At 44.2% G+C, this 25322-nt stretch overlaps 1 protein-coding gene across 2 annotated transcripts in view; it reads left to right on the top strand.

The window, feature by feature from the left end:
* LOC139373607 (PHD finger protein 14-like) overlaps window positions 1–25322 on the top strand; it is a 117843-nt gene that overhangs the window by 48738 nt on the left and 43783 nt on the right. For both annotated transcript variants that reach the window (XM_071114304.1, XM_071114303.1), the window contains one exon: window positions 17345–17462. In XM_071114304.1, coding sequence (XP_070970405.1) covers window positions 17345–17462 — 118 coding nt within the window. The remainder of the gene's footprint in view (window positions 1–17344; window positions 17463–25322) is intronic.

Here is a 25322-nt window from a genome sequence, read left to right as displayed (position 1 = left end):
CATTTTGTTTTTGCTGACTTCACTTTTTCTCTCTACTACCATTAAAAGGGAAGAGAAAAGGCATAGGGCTGAGCTGTGCTGCTGTGTGGGTAGAGAAGCCATGCAGCTCCAGTCTATTATTCCCCTGCTAGCCAGCCAGCCAGCTAGCTTCTTCCTTCCCTTCTCTTATCCCACTGATTCCACCGCAGTGTGTGTGTCCGCTCCGCTCACTTCCTGATTGCACTTTCTTCCTCTTATCCTCTCCTTTTTTATTCCCTTTTTCCTCTGCAGTGCAGTTGTGGCCCCTCCCACCTCCCCACCTATGGCTCAGTGACTACACACTAAGATGAATCACCCAACCCCCAGAGGTGCCTTATATCCTAATTAGTGTAGGGTTTGCCCCAGCACACAGACAGATGTACACTGTTAAGGGGTGTGTGTATCATAGACAATATCTTTCCTTCCTGTAACATAACATAAGGCCAAGGGGAGACAGCACATGGAGAGGCCCTCAGTGAGCAGGCTGGGGCCTTAGTTAGGTCAGTCAGGGGCTAGAGGGGTCAGGCTCTACTGGTGCTACTGCTCAAATCCACACACACACACACACACACACTCACTCTCTGCCTGGCTCTGTATCTGTATGTCTGAGCTCAGCCCTCTGAGGCCCCCTACTGGTGAACTAGGGGAACAGCTCCAGACCTGTCTCACAGTTACATTCAGCATTTGCTTGTCTGCCTAGAGTGACAACTGGGTGGGGGTTACACTGTTCTATTGGTTCTGTTGCTCCAGGCAAAGTATGTGAACTAGGGCTGACCCCATTTAGTTGACAGTTTTTTGTTTCGTTTTTTTTGGGGGGGGGTTGATAGCCTGTTGGTCAACCAAGATTGATTTAGTTCGCTTAAACAATAAATAGGCCTACACCCTTCCATTTCGGAAAGTGCATTCACGAATGAATGTGACTATTTTTAGTGTTGTTTGTGGTGTTTACGTTGTTCCAAACGGTCAGAAAAATTATATTGTAATCTAACAGCACCTGTTTGGGATGCATAGCCCTAATATTCACGCAGCGCTTGTCCGTTCCTTCTTTTAAATATTCTTTGTCATCCATCTTTGGCATCCATTTTGTTACGGTGTTTGTCACGTGTTACGGTGTTCAGAGTTTGTTCTAACCAATTTATTGATGTGATTAGGATATGCTATAGGTCAGGCCCTAATGGTCACGTGCATTCGAAGCATACATGTGTCACATAAAGAGAGCAAGGGTTGAGGGAATGTTTTTCCTAAACTAATTAGGGATTTCAGTAACAACTTTTCAGTCAAAAATGGCTGTATTCATGTTGCAGCTGCAGCAGAGAGGACAGGGCTATACACTGTTATGTGGTGGTCACTACAGCAGAGAGGACAGGGCTATACACTGTTATGTGGTGGTCACTGCAGCAGAGAGGACAGGGCTATACACTGTTATGTGGTGGTCACTACAGCAGAGAGGACAGGGCTATACACTGTTATGTGGTGGTCACTACAGCAGGGAGGACAGGGCTATACACTGTTATGTGGTGGTCACTACAGCAGAGAGGACAGGGCTATACACTTATGTGGTGGTCACTACAGCAGAGAGGACAGGGCTATACACTTATGTGGTGGTCACTACAGCAGAGAGGACAGGGCTATACACTGTTATGTGGTGGTCACTACAGCAGAGAGGACAGGGCTATACACTTATGTGGTGGTCACTACAGCAGAGAGGACAGGGCTATACACTTATGTGGTGGTCACTACAGCAGAGAGGACAGGGTTATACACACTGTTATGTGGTGGTCACTACAGCAGGGAGGACAGGGCTATACACTGTTATGTGGTGGTCACTGCAGCAGAGAGGACAGGGCTATACACTGTTATGTGGTGGTCACTGCAGCAGAGAGGACAGGGCTATACACTGTTATGTGGTGGTCACTGCAGCAGAGAGGACAGGGCTATACACTGTTATGTGGTGGTCACTACAGCAGGGAGGAGAGCGAGACAATGGGTGCTAGTAACACAAGTCTGAGCCAGGCGGCACAATCAAATCAATTGCGGTCGGATCCCCGCTAGTCATTTGTGTGTCTTAATTTTTTTATCAAACGGTTTGCTTAAAGCATCAGACAAGCTCAGTGCATATAGTGGATATGATTAAAACACAGAGGATGTGTCTATATGTGGAAAAATACACCGTATAATATTTTGGTTAAACATCAATTGGTTGAAAGAACCAACGACTCTTAGTCGACGACTATTTTATTTTGTCAGGGACAGCCCTAATTTGAACAAGGTTGTAGGCAGCTATGCTACGGTGTCCTATGTTCTAGTACTATGCTACAGTGTCCTATGTTCTAGTACTATGCTAGGGTGTCCTATGTTCTAGTACTATGCTATAGTATCCTATGTTCTAGTACTATGCTACAGTGTCCTATGCTACGGTGTCCTGTGTTCTAGTACTATGCTACAGTGTCCTATGTTCTAGTACTATGCTACAGTGTCCTATGTTCTTGTACTATGCTGCGGTATCCTATGTTCTTGTACTATGCTACAGTGTCCTATGCTACGGTGTCCTGTGTTCTAGTACTATGCTACAGTGTCCTATGTTCTAGTACTATGCTAGGGTGTCCTATGTTCTTGTACTATGCTGCGGTATCCTATGTTCTTGTACTATGCTACAGTGTCCTATGCTACGGTGTCCTGTGTTCTAGTACTATGCTACAGTGTCCTATGTTCTAGTACTATGCTACAGTGTCCTATGTTCTAGTACTATGCTACAGTATCCTATGCTCTTGTACTATGCTACAGTGTCCTGTGTTCTTGTACTATGCTGCGGTATCCTATGTTCTAGTACTATGCTACAGTGTCCTATGCTACGGTGTCCTGTGTTCTAGTACTATGCTACAGTGTCCTATGTTCTAGTACTATGCTACAGTGTCCTATGTTCTTGTACTATGCTGCGGTATCCTATGTTCTTGTACTATGCTACAGTGTCCTATGTTCTAGTACTATGCTACAGTGTCCTATGTTCTAGTACTATGCTACAGTGTCCTATGTTCTAGTACTATGCTACAGTGTCCTATGTTCTAGTACTATGCTACAGTGTCCTATGTTCTTGTACTATGCTGCGGTGCCCTATGTTCTTGTACTATGCTACAGTGTCCTATGCTACGGTGTCCTGTGTTCTAGTACTATGCTACAGTGTCCTATGTTCTAGTACTATGCTGCGGTATCCTATGTTCTAGTACTATGCTACAGTGTCCTATGCTACGGTGTCCTGTGTTCTAGTACTATGCTACAGTGTCCTATGTTCTTGTACTATGCTACAGTGTCCTATGCTACGGTGTCCTGTGTTCTAGTACTATGCTACAGTGTCCTATGCTATTGTACTATGCTACAGTGTCCTATGCTACGGTGTCCTGTGTTCTAGTACTATGCTACAGTATCCTAAGTTCTAGTACTATGCTACAGTGTCCTATGTTCTAGTACTATGCTACAGTGTCCTATGTTCTAGTACTATGCTACAGTGTCCTATGTTCTAGTACTATGCTACAGTGTCCTATGTTATAGTACTATGCTACAGTGTCCTATGTTCTAGTACTATGCTGCGGTATCCTATGTTCTTGTACTATGCTACAGTGTCCTATGTTCTTGTACTATGCTACAGTGTCCTATGCTACGGTGTCCTGTGTTCTAGTACTATGCTGCAGTGTCCTATGTTCTTGTACTATGCTACAGTGTCCTATGCTACGGTGTCCTGTGTTCTAGTACTATGCTACAGTATCCTAAGTTCTAGTACTATGCTACAGTGTCCTATGTTCTAGTACTATGCTACAGTGTCCTATGTTCTAGTACTATGCTACAGTGTCCTATGTTCTAGTCCTATTCTACAGTGTCCTATGTTCTAGTACTATGCTACAGTGTCCTATGTTCTAGTACTATGCTACAGTGTCCTATGTTCTTGTACTATGCTGCGGTGCCCTATGTTCTTGTACTATGCTACAGTGTCCTATGCTACGGTGTCCTGTGTTCTAGTACTATGCTACAGTGTCCTATGTTCTTGTACTATGCTGCGGTATCCTATGTTCTAGTACTATGCTACAGTGTCCTATGCTACGGTGTCCTGTGTTCTAGTACTATGCTACAGTGTCCTATGTTCTTGTACTATGCTACAGTGTCCTATGCTACGGTGTCCTGTGTTCTAGTACTATGCTACAGTGTCCTATGTTATTGTACTATGCTACAGTGTCCTATGCTACGGTGTCCTGTGTTCTAGTACTATGCTACAGTATCCTAAGTTCTAGTACTATGCTACAGTGTCCTATGTTCTAGTACTATGCTACAGTGTCCTATGTTCTAGTACTATGCTACAGTGTCCTATGTTCTAGTACTATGCTACAGTGTCCTATGTTCTAGTACTATGCTACAGTGTCCTATGTTCTAGTACTATGCTGCGGTATCCTATGTTCTTGTACTATGCTACAGTGTCCTATGTTCTTGTACTATGCTACAGTGTCCTATGCTACGGTGTCCTGTGTTCTAGTACTATGCTACAGTGTCCTATGTTCTTGTACTATGCTACAGTGTTCTATGCTACGGTGTCCTATGTTCTTGTACTATGCTGCGGTATCCTATGTTCTAGTACTATGCTACAGTGTCCTATGTTCTTGTACTATGCTGCGGTATCCTATGTTCTAGTACTATGCTACAGTGTCCTATGTTCTAGTACTATGCTACAGTGTCCTATGTTCTAGTACTATGCTACAGTGTCCTATGTTCTAGTACTATGCTACAGTGTCCTATGCTCTAGTACTATGCTACAGTGTCCTATGCTACAGTGTCCTATGTTCTAGTCCTATGCTACAGTGTCCTATGTTCTAGTACTATGCTACAGTGTCCTATGTTCTAGTACTATGCTACGGTATCCTGTCTGCTTGTAGTGAGTGAGTTGTTCTAATGAGCTTGTAAATGCCTTGCAATGGTCTCTCTTTCTCTCTTTCTTTCTCTCTCTCCCCATTCATTACCTCCTCTTGACCACCTTGTAAAACAATGCCTCTTTAATAATATCTCAGTACCGTTCTACCGCCCGACACTAAATCAAAAAGTGGGAGGCTATAGGAGAATTCCCATAATCCGCTAACACCATTTCTATAGAGAAAATTCACAGAACTACTTTGTCACGGGGCGGGATGCGGGAGTCAATGGCTGAGTGCTTTGTGGCGTATTGATCTCCCGTCACGTGAACACCCTCCATGTAATTGCACTGCCCTCTTGTGATAAATTCAATGCCGTTGTTTCGGACACTCCCAAGGCACCACACCGCAAGGCCTGTGCTGGCCCGGGAAGAAGAGAGAGCTGCGACTGTTCCATAAATGGACGACTCTTTCTCTTTGCATGTGGTGCAACAAAGACGCTGTAAAGAAATCCCATATCAAAGGATCCTCGGCCCGGATTTGATGTGTTCATGGGGTTATTTGTTGCTTGTTTGACATTATTTTAACCAAAGGATGACTTTGTCAATGTGTTTGACAATAGTGATGGTTGTGATGATGACAATGTTGTTGTTGATGATGATCATCTTGGAGTGTGTTATTCAAGGCCAACCGACGCCGCGTTGTTTTCCATGTAGTTCATCTACAAAGAGGCTAATCAAAGTACTGCATGAGGATTAATCCCCAAACAAGTAAACAACATTTATTCACCACTAACAAACATGTAGAAAATGTATATTTTCTTGACTTGACTCATTTAAGTGTTTTTCATCTATCTGATTTACGCTACAGCACGTTATGTTACACTTTGGTTGTCCAGCAGCTGTACCACAACCACTAGTATCACTCTCCCCAGAGCAGAACCCTGGGCATGTGTATACTGTAAGTGGATTCTTTTTTTCTCAAATCTTCTTATGACCATGTATGTGTGTACATTTACGTATATTGTAGATTAAATACTTACATTTTGGATCCCAGCTCCAACCTTGTTGTCTAATCCAATGGTTTTACCTCAATTGAGTTAGGGTTTGCAGATGCTTAAAGTATGGATGCTTTAAAGGATGAAAAGTTGCCTTCAGTTTCATGCTGATCTCATTTTAAATTAAACAACTCTAATTGCTCTGATTCCTTTTAATATCCAATTATAACTCACTTGGCTTAAGTACCTCGGATCTGACTCCCTCCCAATGTATCTATGGTAAAAAAGTGATGATTAAATGAAATGAACATTGATCTAGGTTACATCTTCACGCTAGCCCATGTACTGCCTTCTGGCTTAAACACATCCTTTTAACTTTAAACCCTGTGAATCCTTTTTCTTACTGTGTTTCATATCTGTCTAATCTCTAAAATTCCCTTTGATTTCATTGAGTCGTGTGTGTTTGTGTGTGAGGCATCGGCTGTGATTGCCTGTGGGGGAGGAGGAACAAGGGAACAAGTCTATGAGGACCCCTATAGAGGCCACACACTCCAGACCCTTTGAAGAGGGGAAATGTAATGTGAAGTTGTGAGACCTGTGATGAGAGCAGATCAAACCACGGCTAAGCCACCTGCTTGTCATCCTACTGAGAGGGAGACGGAGAGAGGGAGACGGAGAGAGGGGAATGGGGAAAGGAAAAGAGAGAGAGGGTACAGGGGAGGATGTGGCAGAGAGGAGGGCCACTAAGAACTCCTGTCAGAGATTAAACAGCAGATGAAAGGGGATATTAGTCGTCCGCCGAAAGCAACATGTGTAGCAGACAAAACCAATCAATCGCCTACCTCATGCCCAATAAGATTACATCAATCAATAACTGCACTTTTGAGTGATTGGATTCTGTCTCCTTCCAGAGGAGAGTTGAGGAGGGAGAGATGGAGAAGGGGGGACGAGCGAGCGAGCGTCTACATTTTCCCAATGATTAAAGCGGAGACAAATTGGTTTGATAACATCAAGGACCTTGCTGTGGGGAGGTCTATAAGGGCAGTGTTCAGTGCTGATAGAGGTTGAGTGACCACGTACGATGGACACAGTATGTGAAGAGGATGGTGGGGCTACTGCATCACCTAACTCTCAGACCAGGTAGCCAAGGACTGGCCTGCGCCACTGATAATGTATATAAGCTCTGTGAGGAAGAACTGGAAAACAAGTGGTAGCATATACAATGAAGGAGTAGTGGGCCTAAAACTGATCCTTGAGGGACACCATAGATAACTATTGTCATACAGCACCTGTTGTCATTGTCTTCAGAAAGTATTCACACCCCTTGACCTTTTCCACATTTTGTTGTGTTAGTCTGAATTTAAAATGGATGACATTTAGATTTTGTGCCACTGATCTACACACAATACTAAAAAATGTAAAGCTAAAATGTATTGTCAATAAGTATTCAACCCTTTTTTGTTATGGCAAGCCTAAATAAGTTCAGGAGTAAACATGTGTAAACAAGTCACAAAAGTGCAAGAAAAGTGTTAACATTATTTTTAAATGACTACCCCATCTTTGTAGCCCATACATAAGTCTGTAAGGTCCTTCAGTCAAGCAGTGAATTTCAAGCACAGATTCAACCACAAAGACCAGGGAGATTGTCCAATGACTTGCAAAGAAGGGCACCAATTGGTAGATGGGTAAAAATAACACTTTGGATGTTATATCAATACACCCAGTCACTACAAAGATACAGGCGTCCTTCCTAACTCAGTTACCGGAGAGCAAGGAAAATGCTCAGGGATTTCCATAAGGCCAATGGTGACTAAATTGAGTTACAGAGTTGGCTCCCAAGTAGCGTAGCGGTCACTACAGCCTGGGGTTCGATCTCAGGATGTGTCACAGCTGGCAGTGACCGGGAGTCCCATAGGGCGGCACACAATTGGCCCAGAGTCGTCCGGGTTAGGGGAGGGTTTGGCCAGGGAGGCTTTCCTAGTCACATCGTGCTCTAGCAACTCCTTGTGGAGGGCGGGGGCCTGCAAGCTGACTTCAGTAGTCAGTTGGATAGTGTTTCCTCCGACACATTAGTGCGGGTGACTTCCGGGTTAAGTGAGCAGGTGTTAAGCAGCAGCAAGTCTTGGTGGGTCATGTTTGGGAGGACGCATTACTTGACCTTCACCTCTCCCGAGCCCGCTGGAGAGTTTCAGAGATGAGACAGGATCGTAACTACCAATTAGATATCACGAAATTGGGGAGAAGGTGAGAAGGGTGGAGTAAAATAAACTGTAAGAGTTTAACTATTGTCATAGGAGAAAACTGAGGATGGATCAACAACATTGTAGTTACTCCACAATACTAACCTAAATGACAGAGTGAAAAGAAGGAAGACTGTGCAGAATACAAATATTCCAAATCATGCATCCTTTTTGCAATAAGGCACTAAAGAAATACTGCAAGTACGGCAAATCCAACATATCACTGAATACTACTCCTCATATTCTCAAGCATATTGGTGGCTGCATCATGTTATGGGTATGAGTTTCTTTTAGGATAAAAAGGAATAGAGCTAAGCAGAGTGAACCAAGTTTCCTCTAGGATTTTGACTCTGCTTTCCACTAGGAGACATTCAACTTTCAGAAATACAGTTACTTAAAACACAGCCAAATATACACTGGAGTTGCTTATCAGACAAAATTGAATGTTCCTGTGTGGCCTAGTTAGTTTCGGCTTAAAAAAACGACTTGAAAATGTCTGTCTAGCAATGATCAAAAATCACCTTGTCAGAGCTTGAAGAATTTTTAAAAGAATAATGGGCAAATATTGTGCAATCTAGGTGTGCAAAGCTCTTAGGGTGTTTACCCAAAAAGACTGTAATTGCTACCAAAGGTGATTCTAACATGTATTGACTCAGGGGGTTGAATACTTATCTAATCAAGATATATTAGTTTTATTTACCATTAATAAAACATTTAAATAAACCATTTTCTTCCACTTTGATATTAGAGTATTTTGCGTTGACAAAAAAAAAGACAAATCCACTTTAATCCCAATAACACAATAAAATGTGGAAAAAGTCAAGGGGTGTGAATACTTTCTGAAGGCACTTTGTAATGTACAAATTGTGAAAATAACATAGAATGTTTGTGTGTTGTACAATGTTAAAGAAATACTCCTAAATATAAATGCATTTGATAAAAGATTCTGACTGAAATTGAAAGAAGTGGAAAACAGAAGGCGATCCAGTAGAACCGAAAGGAAATGTTTCTTCCTCGTGAACTTATTGCAAAATGCAGGACTCGTCATTTTGAATTTTAATGAACTAATAATCATCTACTCATTAACCAGCAGCCAGGCGGCTGGGTCAGCATCATGAGCAGTGTTTTAATTCAAAGATGCTCACCGAGATACACAATAGGTTCATTAAAACAGATGTAATGGCAAAATGTAGATTTCCGCCTAAATATACATACCCAAAAGTAACTGCTGTTCATGTCAAAACTTGGTATATTTGGAAAGAAGACATCTGGGAGATTATGAGGAAATGATCAGAAGATAGATAGGAGTTACATAGTTCAGAATACACAAGATCAAGCACACACAAAATAACTGTTTTTTAAATTTATTTTTTTAAATAGTATTTCATTGACAAGCTAGAAGGGAATTATTGATGCCTAGAGTTGGAAACACATCATTTGGCTTCCACAATATTGAACAATATCAGGAATAAAATGTGATTGATGTATATATGTGAACCCCTCCAAAGTGGCATATGACTGTAAATTAGATCATTACAGTGCTATTACATATTTGCAATCCCTAAATGCTATTTGTTCAGTATAAAAACACAATTTCTACCATATCAACCTCACTCAAACATTGTGGTGGTGTTATGGGGTATCCAGGGTACATTCAAGTGTCCTTTCAACCTCTCCAAAGTGTCCAAATGTAGTAATTGCACTGTTTTTGCACACTTGATGTGCCTAAAAGTTATTGTTCACTAGAAAAGCTACATTTCTACAACACCAACCTCTCAAACATTGTGGTGTCGGGGGACAAGTGTGCAAAGATATAGTGACTTGGTGTCCATTCGATGTTGCCATTAAGTCATACATCATCAGATAACATTGACAATAGGCTAGATTTGTTCTTACCAACCTAAGGATGAATTTAATATCCTCCATGTAGCTACAGCTCAAACACAGACCAAATTGAAGCTTACCTTGTAAGATGTTTGCTGTTTGGTGAAAACGGTGTGTAAAATAAAAATGTTGACTCTCTGGGCTGGTGGTCACAGGTGGACAAATAAGACATCCTCATGATCTGTGGAGTCCCAGCTGTTGGTGTGTCTAGACGTACTTCGTGTTTATTTGGTTTATGCTTCACAACGCTAATCAGAATGTAGGTAGCAGCCATCTTGAAATGAGGTCATCGGCTCGGCCTGACCGTATACATTTGTATGCCCGTATATGGTAGTATGTCACACCAAAGAAGGCACAGATCAGATACTCAGCTTTCCGTCCACACCCTGCTTCTGTAGATAGGGGCTACCGTTCTCATACCAGACTGAATTGAAATGTAAAAAATCAAATAAGGTCCCCAAATATGGGGATGTTACATTTAAGAGGTTTTAAGGTCAAGTAATTAAAATAAGTAAGCAGGGCTAAGTGTCGTGTGCACACACACACACAAATAAACACACACGCACTCGCCTAATAAAAGTTTTGGGAGGTGTTTCATGTGTGTGTGTGTGTGTGTGTGTGCGCGTGCGTGTGTGTGTGCATGTGTCCGGCAGAGGAGTCTACCTCCTCCTCTCTTGGCCCTGTAGAGGAGATTCATGGTTAATCAATTGGTGATTGTGTGCCACAATAGGAGGGTAACTTATTAGCGTCGCAGACACACTTGTGGTCATTTGTCTTCTTTTCACTGATGAGGCCAGAGGGTGCTTTAAATTCCCCCTTGTTTCCTAGACAGATATGCCTGCTCAGCCCATCTAGTGTGGGTGTGGACCACCTGCCTCTGCAGGTTCCCTGCTGATGTGCACCAGCTGTTCGTCTCTGCTTCTACAACTTAGTACGGCGTTTCCCAACCGTGATCCTCAAGTACCCTCAACAGTACACCGTTTGTATTGTAGCTCTGGACACGCTCACCTGATTCATCTTGTCAACTAATCATCAAGCCCTCAACGTAGGTGTTTTTGTCCTGGGCTACAACAAAAATGTGTAATGTTGGGGGTACTGGAGGACCAGGGTTGGGAAACACTGACTTAGTAAGATACCAATTATCTATGAATTGAATTGTTACTCTGGTTTTAGCCAATCTAACAGGTTTAGGGGCTGACACATAATATGCTTGGTCCTGGACTAAAAACATGGAATAAGTCCAGGAAACCAGGTCTTGATGTGCAAATAGAAGACATGTCATCCACACCCCATTCTCAACCCCAAAACCTCCCCTACTGCATATTCCCTATTCCCAATCACCAGTCACACTCTCTCATATGATGTTAATGTACTTAATTCCAGACCCTAAACTAAATGATTTACACTTCGTTAGTTAAAGAGGATGATGAACTGGGCGGACTTTAACACCCATTAGCTATTCCACTACCGATTTGAATAGGTTGAATAGGATGTGAACAAAGCAGTGGTTACCGGTTTCCTCTGATGGCGTCTCCTTTAACTGCAGATCATGTAAGAGAAGCTGTTCTGAGCTGACAGTCTGCTGTCGACGGCAACACGTTTCTACATTGGCCTGTCACAGTGAATATATGGAGGAGATAGGGACAGAGGAGAGGCAATAGACGAATACAGACAACTACTGTAGTATGTAAAATATTGCCTGCCGTGGAATTAATTCACATTGATATATGTACACGGTTGTTTTAATGTTTAATACCTCAGGGTTATGAAAGATAACCCATTTTACTTGAGGTGAACACCATGGTAGCAAAAAGACGTCCTCTGGCCACGCTTTCCGGGAAGCGGTGTTGGATGTTTTACATTTTATCTTCTAGTCGTAATGTGTTTGTTATTTACTGTCTGTATCAGTGAAGGCACAGGGATTGTAGCTGTCTTACCTTTTTAGTTATCAGCGTTCATGGTATGGCTGCTGCACTAGTATCTTATTGGTTGTACTATGACTTCCCACACAGGACAGTTGGTAGACTTTATTAATCAGTACTTGCTTTTTGCACACTACAGCATGCAGTCTTTCAACAGATGCTGCTTCTTTGCGTTATTGGCAGTAGCCTTTTTGGTCATACTGTGTACATTCATATTCAGATATTCACATCAACGTGGGAAGGTTGCCTTCTCTATTTCCTTCTGGTTCGACTACATGCAGCAGAATGAATTTGTAGGAGCGTTGACTGAACACCCATAGATTTCACAATAAACCCCTGCTCAGCATATTGACAGAGAATTGGAACAGATAGATTATGTTGGGGGGCTTAGCTTAGAATGATCCCCAGTGGTGGTTGATCCTGTGGGAATAGTGGGATTGGAAATAGCCTTGCCTGTCTGGAAGAGATAGGCCACTGTATGTGTTCAAGAAACACAGTGACTCTGCTGTGGCGATATGTGTTGTGACAACAACACTTACAACAGTCACCTACAGTCCTGTATGACGGGGTCACGGGGAGATGTCCATATGGTTGGGTTACTTAGTCTGTGAAGTAGACTAAGGCCTTTATTCATAATAGGTTCTTTAATTAGAATAGCGGTTCCTGGTAGTTGTTGTGGTGAAAAGGGCTCCTCTGACAGGAGGTGCTGGGTTCAACCCTCCGGAACTTCACCAGTTGTCATCACAAGTTCACTGGGACTTAAATACACGTCTGGCTCTGTTTCGATATGCTGTTGTGTTACAGTCTCTCTATCCTAGACAAGTACAGTCATGTCTATTGGACTTTCAGGTAGCCTAAATCATGCATAGATATCCATGAGACATTTGCACAGAAATCGATCTTCATCCTATGTGGTTCACCTTCCCCAAGTCCCTCTCCCCCTCCTCTCCTCTCCCCCTCCTCCCCTCCTCTCCTCTTCCCCTCCTCCCCTCTCCTCTCCTTTTCCCCTCCTCTCCTTTTCCCCTCCACCCCCCCTCTCCTCCTCTTCCCCTCCCCCCGCTCCTCTTCCCTGTCTCCCCCCTCCCCTCATCCTCTCCTGTCCCCCTCCTCCCCCCTCCTCTCCTCTCCCCCTCCTCCCCCCTCCTCTCCTCTCCCCCTCCCGTAATAGAGAAGAGAAGAGCGAATTAACACTCACTGGGCTGGTATCTGGTTGATCAGATTTTCATTGAAAAATCTGAATCTCCCACATTGATTAGGACATAATTAGTTGATCATGGACTGGAAGGAGAGGAGGGAGAGAAGGATGTATGGACTGAAGGGCATTCAGGCTCAACCACTGGAATCTCATGAATGCTAAATTGAGTTTTAGTTGTCTCATTCTGTTTCCAACACAGAAAAACTCACTCAGGTAAACACCACACACACACAAAACCATATTGATGTGTGTGATAGTCGATATTCATATTTTGTTTTTTACTGCCTGTACTGTAAGGTTGCAAAACCCTGTTGCCTGACCCGAGGACACCATGGTAGGACGGTTAACTGGCTTGTGTAATGATAAAGCTGTCTGGCTAGCCAAACTATACAAAAAGCTATGCTCATAGTATGACACGTGTGTAAGGTCAAGGGAAGGAGTAGTAACAGTGTGGTTTGATTTCATAATCATCTAATCCCTGACAACTACCTGCCCTGTCATGATCTGTCATTCTTAGTGTGTGTGTTTGTTTAGTTGATTAGGATCCCCATTAGCTACTGCACATGCAGCAGCTACTCTTCCTGGGCTCCACACAAAACGTACAAATACATGACAAAGTACAGAACAGTTGTAGACAAGAACAACATAAGATATTACATCCAATTCAAATAAGAGTTATATATTGGAAACAAAGAGAAAAATACAAATACTATACACACTATTCATATCTACATTAAAGTAGATCTTGAAGACCTTGCTTTTTGCCTGTGTAACCTCTGGTGACAGATCATTCCATGATGACATGGCTCTATACAGAACTGAGCGACACATTACATCTGTTTTTGGTTTGGGTGCACTGAAGAAACTCGTAGTGGCCTGTCTGGTGGGGTGTGTTTGTCTGTTTGAAGTGTATGCAAATAGATTATACAAGTGGTTAGGCATTTTCAACACACAAATGTTTCTTTAGAAGAGAAGTAGACCATTTGACCTCAACCATGAAAGACTATGATGCATGTTGTTAATGTTAGTAGTGTCTGTGCGGTTAAAGACGTGCTGCTTTGTTTTGAGTCAGCTGCAGCTTTGCTAGGTCTTTCTTTACTGCACCTGACTATATTACCAGACAGGAATCAAGATGGGAAACGATCAGAGCCTGAATATCTTAGTACAGTTTATTCTTGTGTCAAAAACAAAGCAGACATGCCCTTCCCCATCTTCACAACAACTTTGTCAATATGGCTTGACCATGATAACTGACCATCCAATGTTACTCCTAGGAGTTCAGCTGCTTCCCCTTGTTCAATGGTCACACCCTTTACACATATCTCCAGTAGAGGTTTAGGTCTACGAGAATACTTTGAACCAAATGCAATGCTTTTGGTTTTAGAGGTATTTAAGACCAGTTTATTGATAATTACCAGTTCTGACACTGACCTTAACTCATTGCATATTTCTTTATTTCACCTTTATTTAACCAGGTAGGCCAGTTGAGAACAAGTTCTCATTTACAACTGAGACCTGGCCAAGATAAAGCAAAGTACTGCGACACAAACAACAACAGAGTTACGCATGGAATAAACAAGCGTACAGTCAATAACACAATAGAGACAAAATAAAGGCCATAGCAGCGAAGTAATTGCAATTTAGCAAATCAACACTGGAGTGATAGATGTGCAGATGATGATGTGCAAATAGAAATACTGGTGAGCAGAATAGTAAATAAAAACAATATGGGGATGAGGTAGGTAGATTGGATGCACTATTTACAGATGGGCTGTGTACAGCTGCAGCGATCGGTTAGCTGCTCAGATAGCCGATGTTTAAAGTTAGTGAGGGAAATATAATACTCCAGCTTCAGAGATTTTTGCAATTCGTTCCAGTCAGTGGCAGCAGAGAGCTGGAAGGAAAGGCAGCCAAAGGAGGTTATGACTTTGGGGATGATCAGTGAGATATACCTGCTGTTGTTATCATGACCAGTGAGCTGAGATAAGGCGGAGCTTTACCTAACATAGACTTATAGATGACCTGGAGCTAGTGGGTCTGGCGACGAATATGTAGCGAGGGACAGCCGACTAGAGCATACAGGTTGCAGTGGTGGGTGGTATATGGGGCTTTGGTGACAAAATGGATGGCTCTGTGATAGACTGCATCCAGTTTGCTGAGTAGAGTATTGGAGGCTATCTGGTAAATGACATCGCCAAAGTCGAGGATCGGTAGGATAGTCAGTTTTACGAGGGTATGTTTGGTGGCATGAGTGAAGGAGGCTTTGTTGCGAAATAGGAAGACGATTCTCTATTTCATTTTGGATTGGAGATGTTTAATATGAGTCTGGAAGGAGAGTTTACAGTCTAGCCAGACACCTAGGTATTTGTATTTGTCCACATATTCTAAGTCAGAACCGTCCAGAGTGGTGATGTTAGTCGGGCGGGCAGGTGCAGGCAGCGATCTGTTGAAGAGCATGCATTTGGTTTTACTAGCGTTTAAGAGCTGTTGAAGGCCATGGAAGGAGTGTTGTATGGCATTGAAGCTCATTTGGAGGTTTAGTTAACAGAGTGTCCAAAGAAGGGCCAAATGTATACAGAATGGTGTCGTCTGCATAGAGGTGGATCAGGGAATCACCCGCAGCATTGATATATACAGAGAAAAGAGTCGGGCCGAGAATTGAACCGTGTGGCTCCCCCATAGAGACTGCCAGCGGCCCGGACAACAGGCCCTCTGATTTGACACACTGAACTCTACCTGAGAAGTAGTTGGTGAACCAGGTGAGGCAGTCATTTGAGAAACCAAGGCTGTTGAGTCTGCCGGTAAGAATACAGTGATTGACAGAGTCGAAAGCCTTGGCCAGGTCGATGAAGACGGCTGCACAGTACTGTATTTTATCAATGGCGGTTATGATATCGTTTAGTACCTTGAGCGTGGCTGAGGTGCACCCGTGACCAGCTCGGAAACTGGATTGCACAGCGGAGAAGGTACGTGGGATTCAAAATGGTCGGTGATCTGTTTATTAAGTTGGCTTTTGAAGACTTTAGAAAGGCAGGGCAGGATGGATATAGGTCTATAAGAGTTTGGGTCTAGAGTGTCACCCCTTTGAAGAGCGGGATGACCGCGGCAGCTTTCCAGTCTTTAGGGATCTTGGATGATATGAAAGAGAGGTTGAACAGACTGGTAATAGGGGTAGCAAAAATTGCAGCGGATAATTTTAGAAGGAGAGGGTCCAGATTTTCAAGCCCAGCTGATTTGTACGGGTCCAGGTTTTGCAGCTCTTTCAGAACATCTGCTATCTGGATTTGGGTGAAGGAGAAGGTGGGAGGCTTGGGAAAGTAGCTGGGGGGTGCAGAGCTGTTGGCCGGGGTTGAGATAGCCAGGAGGAAAGCATGGCCAGCCGTAAAGAAATGCTTATTGAAATTATTGATTATCTTAGATTTATCGGCGGTGACCTAGCCTTAGTGCAGTGGGCAGCTGGGAGGAGGTGCTCTTATTCTCCATGGACTTTACAGTGTCCCAAAACCTTTTGGAGTTAGAGCTACAGGATGCAAATTTCTGTTTGAAAAAGCTAGCCTTTGCTTTCCTGACTGACTGCATGTATTGTTTCCTGACTTCCCTGAAAAGTTGCATATCGGGGGGACTATTCGATGCCAGTGCAGTCCGCCACAGGATGGTTTTGTGCTGGTCAAGGGCAGTCAGGTCTGGAGTGAATCAAGGGCTATATCTGTTCTTAGTTCTACATTTTTTGAAAGGGGCATGCTTATTTAAGATGGTGAGGAAATTCATTTTAAAGAACAACCAGGCATCCTCGACTGACAGGATGAGGTCAATATCCTTCCAGGATACCCCAGCCAGGTTGATCAGAATGGCCTGCTCGCAAAAGTGTTTTAGGGAGCGTTCGACAGTGATGAGACTCCCTGTGAACTTACTGTCTGTAGGTGCTGATGTGTGGAGTGTGCAATCATCAGCCTACATAGTCATTTTAGCTTCTTGTAAGACAAGTGGCAAATCATTTGTAAAAATAGAAAAGAGCAGCGGCCCAAGGCAACTGCCCTGACGGACACCACACTGCACATATCTGATGTTAAACAAGCTTCCATTGAAGAATACTCTGAGTTCTATTGGAACTGTGTGTGTGTGTGGTGTGTGGTGTGTGGTGTGTGTGTGTGTGTGTGTTCCACTGTATGTAACACCTGCCCCACCTCTCTCTCCTGTAGGTGTGATGAGTGTTGTCTGTGCTACCACTTTGGCTGTCTGGACCCTCCCCTGAAGAAGTCTCCCAAGCAGACAGGATACGGCTGGATCTGCCAGGAGTGTGACACTTCCTCCTCCAAGGTGTGTGTGTGGGCACACAGGGTGGTGGTGGTGACGTCTTCTTTTGGCTTATTCTGACGCCATCACATTATTGAAGCAGCAGCTAAACAGCTGAATTTGAACCTACAACACATCTTACAAGGACATCTATAGTTCTATGAGTATTAAGGATCGATGGGAGAGAAGCACGTGTTTGAAGTGGTAAGAAACTAGTGTTGACAACAGCCATGGCTTCACTTAAATTCCCCGATCTGCTTCCCGGGCTGTGGTATCTCTGTGAGCGACAGGGTGAAGTTCGTATGACATGACAGCAGAAGCACGCGTCTGTGTCTTTTTTACCTTGAAACCGAACCTGACAGCCGGCCAAAATGGCCGCTACCATCACCAGTGTCCTCATAGTTGCTCCATTGTCATACATTTTCATTTGAAATGTCCCTAACTGAAAATGGCAAGTCCCACCAGAAGGGCTTTTTTTATTATTTTCCTCTATCTGCATTTGAAATAATGTTTTTCTTATTGAATTACAGTGTAATCAAGGGTAGCGTGCGGCAGCTTGTGAACCTAATTAAGTTGATAAATGTAAAGCACATTTCAATTTCTCCGGGAAAGGTCAGCCTGTCCTATTGGCTCTATGTGCGTGGAAAATGGGGGTTAATTGATGTTGCAGAAGGAGGAAGAGAAACATAAAAGCCTGAGGCATACTGAAAACGCTGCATGCTGGGAATGATACGTTAAATTACAGGCAAAATGTAAAGGTTAAAGCTCAGTTAAAATGTTAGATAGCAGCGTTAGTGGAGGGTTACAATGTTAGATAGCAGAGTTAGTGGAGGGTTAAAATGTTAGATAGCAGAGTTAGTGGAGGATTAAAATGTTAGATAGCAGAGTTAGTGGAGGGTTAAAATGTTAGATAGCAGAGTTACTGGAGGGTTAATGTTAGATAGCAGAGTTAGTGGAGGGTTAATGTTAGATAGCAGAGTTAGTGGAGGGTTAAAATGTTAGATAGCAGAGTTAGTGGAGGGTTAAAATGTTAGATAGCAGAGTTAGTGGAGGGTTAAAATGTTAGATAGCAGAGTTATAGTGGAGGGTTAAAATGTTAGATAGCAGAGTTAGTGGAGGGTTAAAATGTTAGATAGCAGCGTTAGTGGAGGGTTACAATGTTAGATAGCAGAGTTAGTGGAGGGTTAAAATGTTAGATAGCAGAGTTAGTGGAGGGTTAAAATGTTAGATAGCAGAGTTACTGGAGGGTTAATGTTAGATAGCAGAGTTAGTGGAGGGTTAAAATGGTAGATAGCAGCGTTAGTGGAGGGTTACAATGGTAGATAGCAGAGTTAGTGGAGGGTTAAAATGGTAGATAGCAGAGTTAGTGGAGGGTTAAAATGTTAGATAGCAGAGTTAGTGGAGGGTTAAAATGTTAGATAGCAGAGTTACTGGAGGGTTAATGTTAGATAGCAGAGTTAGTGGAGGGTTAAAATGGTAGATAGCAGCGTTAGTGGAGGGTTACAATGGTAGATAGCAGAGTTAGTGGAGGGTTAAAATGGTAGATAGCAGAGTTAGTGGAGGGTTAAAATGGTAGATAGCAGAGTTAGTGGAGGGTTAAAATGGTAGATAGCAGAGTTACTGGAGGGTTAATGTTAGATAGCAGAGTTACTGGAGGGTTACAATGTTAGATAGCAGAGTTAGTGGAGGGTTAAAATGGTAGATAGCAGCGTTAGTGGAGGGTTACAATGGTAGATAGCAGAGTTAGTGGAGGGTTAAAATGGTAGATAGCAGCGTTAGTGGAGGGTTAAAATGGTAGATAGCAGAGTTAGTGGAGGGTTAAAATGGTAGATAGCAGAGTTAGTGGAGGGTTAAAATGGTAGATAGCAGAGTTAGTGGAGGGTTAAAATGGTAGATAGCAGAGTTAGTGGAGGGTTAAAATGTTAGATAGCAGAGTTACTGGAGGGTTAATGTTAGATAGCAGAGTTAGTGGAGGGTTAAAATGTTAGATAGCAGAGTTAGTGGAGGGTTAAAATGTTAGATAGCAGAGTTATTGGAGGGTTAAAATGTTAGGTAGCAGAGTTAGAGAGGGTTAAATGGTAGATAGCAGCGTTAGTGGAGAGTTACAATGGTAGATAGCAGCGTTAGTGGAGGGTTAAAATGGTAGATAGCAGAGTTAGTGGAGGGTTAAAATGTTAGATAGCAGAGTTAGTGGAGGGTTAAAATGTTAGATAGCAGAGTTAGTGGAGGGTTAAAATGGTAGATAGCAGAGTTAGTGGAGGGTTAAAATGGTAGATAGCAGAGTTAGTGGAGGGTTAAAATGTTAGATAGCAGAGTTAGTGGAGGGTTAAAATGTTAGATAGCAGAGTTAGTGGAGGGTTAAAATGGTAGATAGCAGCGTTAGTGGAGAGTTACAATGGTAGATAGCAGAGTTAGTGGAGGGTTAAAATGGTAGATAGCAGAGTTAGTGGAGGGTTAAAATGTTAGATAGCAGAGTTAGTGGAGGGTTAAAATGTTAGATAGCAGAGTTAGTGGAGGGTTAAAATGGTAGATAGCAGCGTTAGTGGAGAGTTACAATGGTAGATAGCAGAGTTAGTGGAGGGTTAAAATGGTAGATAGCCGCGTTAGTGGAGGGTTAAATGGTAGATAGCAGCGTTAGTGGAGAGTTACAATGGTAGATAGCAGAGTTAGTGGAGGGTTAAAATGGTAGATAGCCGCGTTAGTGGAGGGTTAAATGGTAGATAGCAGCGTTAGTGGAGAGTTACAATGGTAGATAGCAGAGTTAGTGGAGGGTTAAAATGGTAGATAGCAGAGTTAGTGGAGGGTTAAAATGTTAGATAGCAGAGTTAGTGGAGGGTTAAAATGTTAGATAGCAGAGTTAGTGGAGGGTTAAAATGTTAGATAGCAGAGTTACTGGAGGGTTAATGTTAGATAGCAGAGTTAGTGGAGGGTTAAAATGTTAGATAGCAGAGTTAGTGGAGGGTTAAAATGTTAGATAGCAGAGTTAGTGGAGGGTTACAATGTTAGATAGCAGAGTTAGTGGAGGGTTACAATGTTAGATAGCAGAGTTAGTGGAGGGTTACAATGTTAGATAGCAGAGTTAGTGGAGGGTTACAATGTTAGATAGCAGAGTTAGTGGAGGGTTACAATGTTAGATAGCAGAGTTAGTGGAGGGTTAAAATGTTAGATAGCAGCGTTAGTGGAGGGTTAAAATGTTAGATAGCAGCGTTAGTGGAGGGTTAAAATGTTAGATAGCAGAGTTAGTGGAGGGTTAAAATGGTAGATAGCAGCGTTAGTGGTGAGCAGAATAGTAAATAAAAACAATATGGGGATGAGGTAGGTAGATTGGATGCACTATTTACAGATGGGCTGTGTACAGCTGCAGCGATCGGTTAGCTGCTCAGATAGCCGATGTTTAAAGTTAGTGAGGGAAATATAATACTCCAGCTTCAGAGATTTTTGCAATTCGTTCCAGTCAGTGGCAGCAGAGAGCTGGAAGGAAAGGCAGCCAAAGGAGGTTATGACTTTGGGGATGATCAGTGAGATATACCTGCTGTTGTTATCATGACCAGTGAGCTGAGATAAGGCGGAGCTTTACCTAACATAGACTTATAGATGACCTGGAGCTAGTGGGTCTGGCGACGAATATGTAGCGAGGGACAGCCGACTAGAGCATACAGGTTGCAGTGGTGGGTGGTATATGGGGCTTTGGTGACAAAATGGATGGCTCTGTGATAGACTGCATCCAGTTTGCTGAGTAGAGTATTGGAGGCTATCTTGTAAATGACATCGCCAAAGTCGAGGATCGGTAGGATAGTCAGTTTTACGAGGGTATGTTTGGTGGCATGAGTGAAGGAGGCTTTGTTGCGAAATAGGAAGACGATTCTCTATTTCATTTTGGATTGGAGATGTTTAATATGAGTCTGGAAGGAGAGTTTACAGTCTAGCCAGACACCTAGGTATTTGTATTTGTCCACATATTCTAAGTCAGAACCGTCCAGAGTAGTGATGTTAGTCGGGCGGGCAGGTGCAGGCAGCGATCTGTTGAAGAGCATGCATTTGGTTTTACTAGCGTTTAAGAGCAGTTGAAGGCCATGGAAGTAGTGTTGTATGGCATTGAAGCTAGCAGAGATAGCAGAGTTAGTGGAGGGTTAAAATGGTAGATAGCCGCGTTAGTGGAGGGTTAAAATGGTAGATAGCAGCGTTAGTGGAGGGTTACAATGGTAGATAGCAGCGTTAGTGGAGGGTTACAATGGTAGATAGCAGAGTTAGTGGAGGGTTAAAATGGTAGATAGCAGAGTTAGTGGAGGGTTAAAATGGTGGATCGCAGAGTTAGTGGAGGGTTAAAATGGTGGATAGCAGAGTTAGTGGAGGGTTAAAATGGTAGATAGCAGAGTTAGTGGAGGGATAAAATGGTGGATAGCAGAGTTAAAATGTTTGCGGACTGTGAATGTAAAATGTTAGGTAGCTGACTGGAGACTTGTCGTTGTTGTAAAGCGTGTTGCTATAGCGCTGTTGGAAAGGGTTCATGAAGATGCATCGGTGTACATGATCAACAACTATCCTGTTTCTGCCCAACATTAAAGTCCTGTATGTTTGCATATTTATATTGTTCTCATAGCTGTCTTGTTCAAGCAGTGCCATGCTGGTTCACAAAGAGATAATACACATTAATGTAACCCAAATAGTTTCTACAAAGCATAAATGGAGAGGAAGCTTATTTCCATACATAGAGCTGAACTCTGATAATAAAGAGCCCTGTGGAGAACATTAGTCGCTATAAATACTGCCTGTGTCTACTGCTCTGTCTGTGTCTACTGCTCTGCCTGTGTCTACTGCCTGTGTCTACTGCTCTGTCTGTGTCTACTGCTCTGCCTGTGTCTTCTGCCTGTGTATACTGCTCTGCCTGTGTCTACTGCCTGTGTCTACTGCTCTGCCTGTGTCTACTGCCTGTGTCTACTGCTCTGCCTGTGTCTACTGCTCTGCCTGTGTCTACTGCCTGTGTCTACTGCTCTGTCTGTGTCTACTGCTCTGCCTGTGTCTACTGCACTGCCTGTGTCTACTGCTCTGCCTGTGTCTACTGCTCTGCCTGTGTCTACTGCTCTGCCTGTGTCTACTGCCTGTGTCTACTGCCTGTGTCTACTGCTCTGCCTGTGTCTACTGCTCTGCCTGTGTCTACTGCCTGTGTCTACTGCTCTGTCTGTGTCTACTGCCTGTGTCTACTGCTCTGCCTGTGTCTACTGCCTGTGTCTACTGCTCTGCCTGTGTCTACTGCCTGTGTCTACTGCTCTGTCTGTGTCTACTGCTCTGCCTGTGTCTACTGCTCTGCCTGTGTCTACTGCTCTGTCTGTGTCTACTGCTCTGCCTGTGTCTACTGCTCTGCCTGTGTCTACTGCTCTGCCTGTGTCTACTGCTCTTCCTGTGTCTACTGCTCTGCCTGTGTCTACTGCCTGTGTCTACTGCTCTGCCTGTGTCTACTGCTCTGTCTGTGTCTACTGCTCTGCCTGTGTCTACTGCTCTGCCTGTGTCTACTGCTCTGCCTGTGTCTACTGCTCTGCCTACTACTCTGCCTGTGTCTACTGCTCTGCCTGTGTCTACTGCTCTGCCTGTGTCTACTGCTCTGCCTGTGTCTACTGCTCTGCCTGTGTCTACTGCCTGTGTCTACTGCTCTGCCTGTGTCTACTGCTCTGCCTGTGTCTACTGCTCTGCCTGTGTCTACTGCTCTGCCTGTGTCTACTGCCTGTGTCTACTGCTCTGCCTGTGTCTACTGCCTGTGTCTACTGCTCTGCCTGTGTCTACTGCTCTGCCTGTGTCTACTGCTCTGCCTGTGTCTACTGTCCTGCCTGTGTCTACTGCTCTGCCTGTGTCTACTGCTCTGCCTGTGTCTACTGCTCTGCCTACTGCTCTGCCTGTGTCTACTGCTCTGCCTGTGTCTACTGCTCTGCCTGTGTCTACTGCTCTGCCTACTGCTCTGCCTGTGTCTACTGCTCTGTTTGTGTCTACTGCTCTGCCTGTGTCTACTGCCTGTGTCTACTGCTCTGTCTGTGTCTACTGCTCTGCCTGTGTCTACTGCCTGTGTCTACTGCTCTGTCTGTGCCTACTGCTCTGTCTGTGTCTACTGCTCTGTCTGTGTCTACTGCTCTGCCTGTGTCTACTGCTCTGCCTGTGTCTACTGCTCTGCCTACTACTCTGCCTGTGTCTACTGCTCTGTCTGTGTCTACTGCTCTGTCTGTGTCTACTGCCTGTGTCTACTGCTCTGCCTGTGTCTACTGCTCGGTTTGTGTCTACTGCTCTGCCTGTGTCTACTGCCTGTGTCTACTGCTCTGTCTGTGTCTACTGCTCTGCCTGTGTCTACTGCTCTGTCTGTGTCTACTGCTCTGTCTGTGTCTACTGCTCTGTCTGTGTCTACTGCTCTGTCTGTGTCTACTGCCTGTGTCTACTGCTCTGCCTCTGCCTGTGTCTACTGCACTGCCTGTGTCTACTGCTCTGCCTGTGTCTACTGCTCTGCCTGTGTCTACTGCTCTGTGTCTACTGCTCTGCCTGTGTCTACTGCTCTGTCTGTGTCTACTGCTCTGCCTGTGTCTACTGCTCTGCCTGTGTCTACTGCTCTGCTCTGCCTGTGTCTACTGCTCTGCCTGTGTCTACTGCTCTGCCTGTGTCTACTGCTCTGCCTGTGTCTACTGCTCTGCCTGTGTCTACTGCTCTGCCTGTGTCTACTGCTCTGCCTGTGTCTACTGCTCTGTCTGTGTCTACTGCTCTGCCTGTGTCTACTGCTCTGCCTGTGTCTACTGCTCTTCCTGTGTCTACTGCTCTGCCTGTGTCTACTGCCTGTGTCTACTGCTCTGTCTGTGTCTACTGCCTGTGTCTACTGCTTTGCCTGTGTCTACTGCCTGTGTCTACTGCTCTGCCTGTGTCTACTGCTCTGTCTGTGTCTACTGCTCTGTCTGTGTCTACTGCTCTGTCTGTGTCTACTGCCTGTGTCTACTGCTCTGCCTGTGTCTACTGCACTGCCTGTGTCTACTGCTCTGCCTGTGTCTACTGCTCTGCCTGTGTCTACTGCCTGTGTCTACTGCTCTGCCTGTGTCTACTGCTCTGCCTGTGTCTACTGCTCTGCCTGTGTCTACTGCTCTGCCTGTGTCTACTGCTCTGTCTGTGTCTACTGCTCTGCCTGTGTCTACTGCTCTGCCTGTGTCTACTGCTCTTCCTGTGTCTACTGCTCTGCCTGTGTCTACTGCTCTGCCTGTGTCTACTGCTCTGCCTGTGTCTACTGCTCTGTCTGTGTCTACTGCTCTGCCTGTGTCTACTGCTCTGCCTGTGTCTACTGCTCTTCCTGTGTCTACTGCTCTGCCTGTGTCTACTGCCTGTGTCTACTGCTCTGTCTGTGTCTACTGCCTGTGTCTACTGCTTTGCCTGTGTCTACTGCCTGTGTCTACTGCTCTGCCTGTGTCTACTGCTCTGTCTGTGTCTACTGCTCTGTCTGTGTCTACTGCTCTGCCTGTGTCTACTGCTCTGCCTGTGTCTACTGCTCTGCCTGTGTCTACTGCTCTGCCTGTGTCTACTGCTCTGCCTACTGCTCTGTCTGTGTCTACTGCTATGCCTGTGTCTACTGCTCTGCCTGTGTCTACTGCTCTGCCTACTGCTCTGCCTGTGTCTACTGCTCTGTTTGTGTCTACTGCTCTGCCTGTGTCTACTGCCTGTGTCTACTGCTCTGCCTGTGTCTACTGCTCGGTTTGTGTCTACTGCTCTGCCTGTGTCTACTGCCTGTGTCTACTGCTCTGTCTGTGTCTACTGCTCTGCCTGTGTCTACTGCTCTGTCTGTGTCTACTGCTCTGTCTGTGTCTACTGCTCTGTCTGTGTCTACTGCCTGTGTCTACTGCTCTGCCTGTGTCTACTGCACTGCCTGTG

This window comes from Oncorhynchus clarkii, chromosome 18, assembly GCF_045791955.1.
Source record: "Oncorhynchus clarkii lewisi isolate Uvic-CL-2024 chromosome 18, UVic_Ocla_1.0, whole genome shotgun sequence".
NCBI classification, from domain to species: Eukaryota; Metazoa; Chordata; class Actinopteri; order Salmoniformes; family Salmonidae; genus Oncorhynchus; species Oncorhynchus clarkii.
This window is presented reverse-complemented; position numbering and strand designations above follow the sequence as displayed.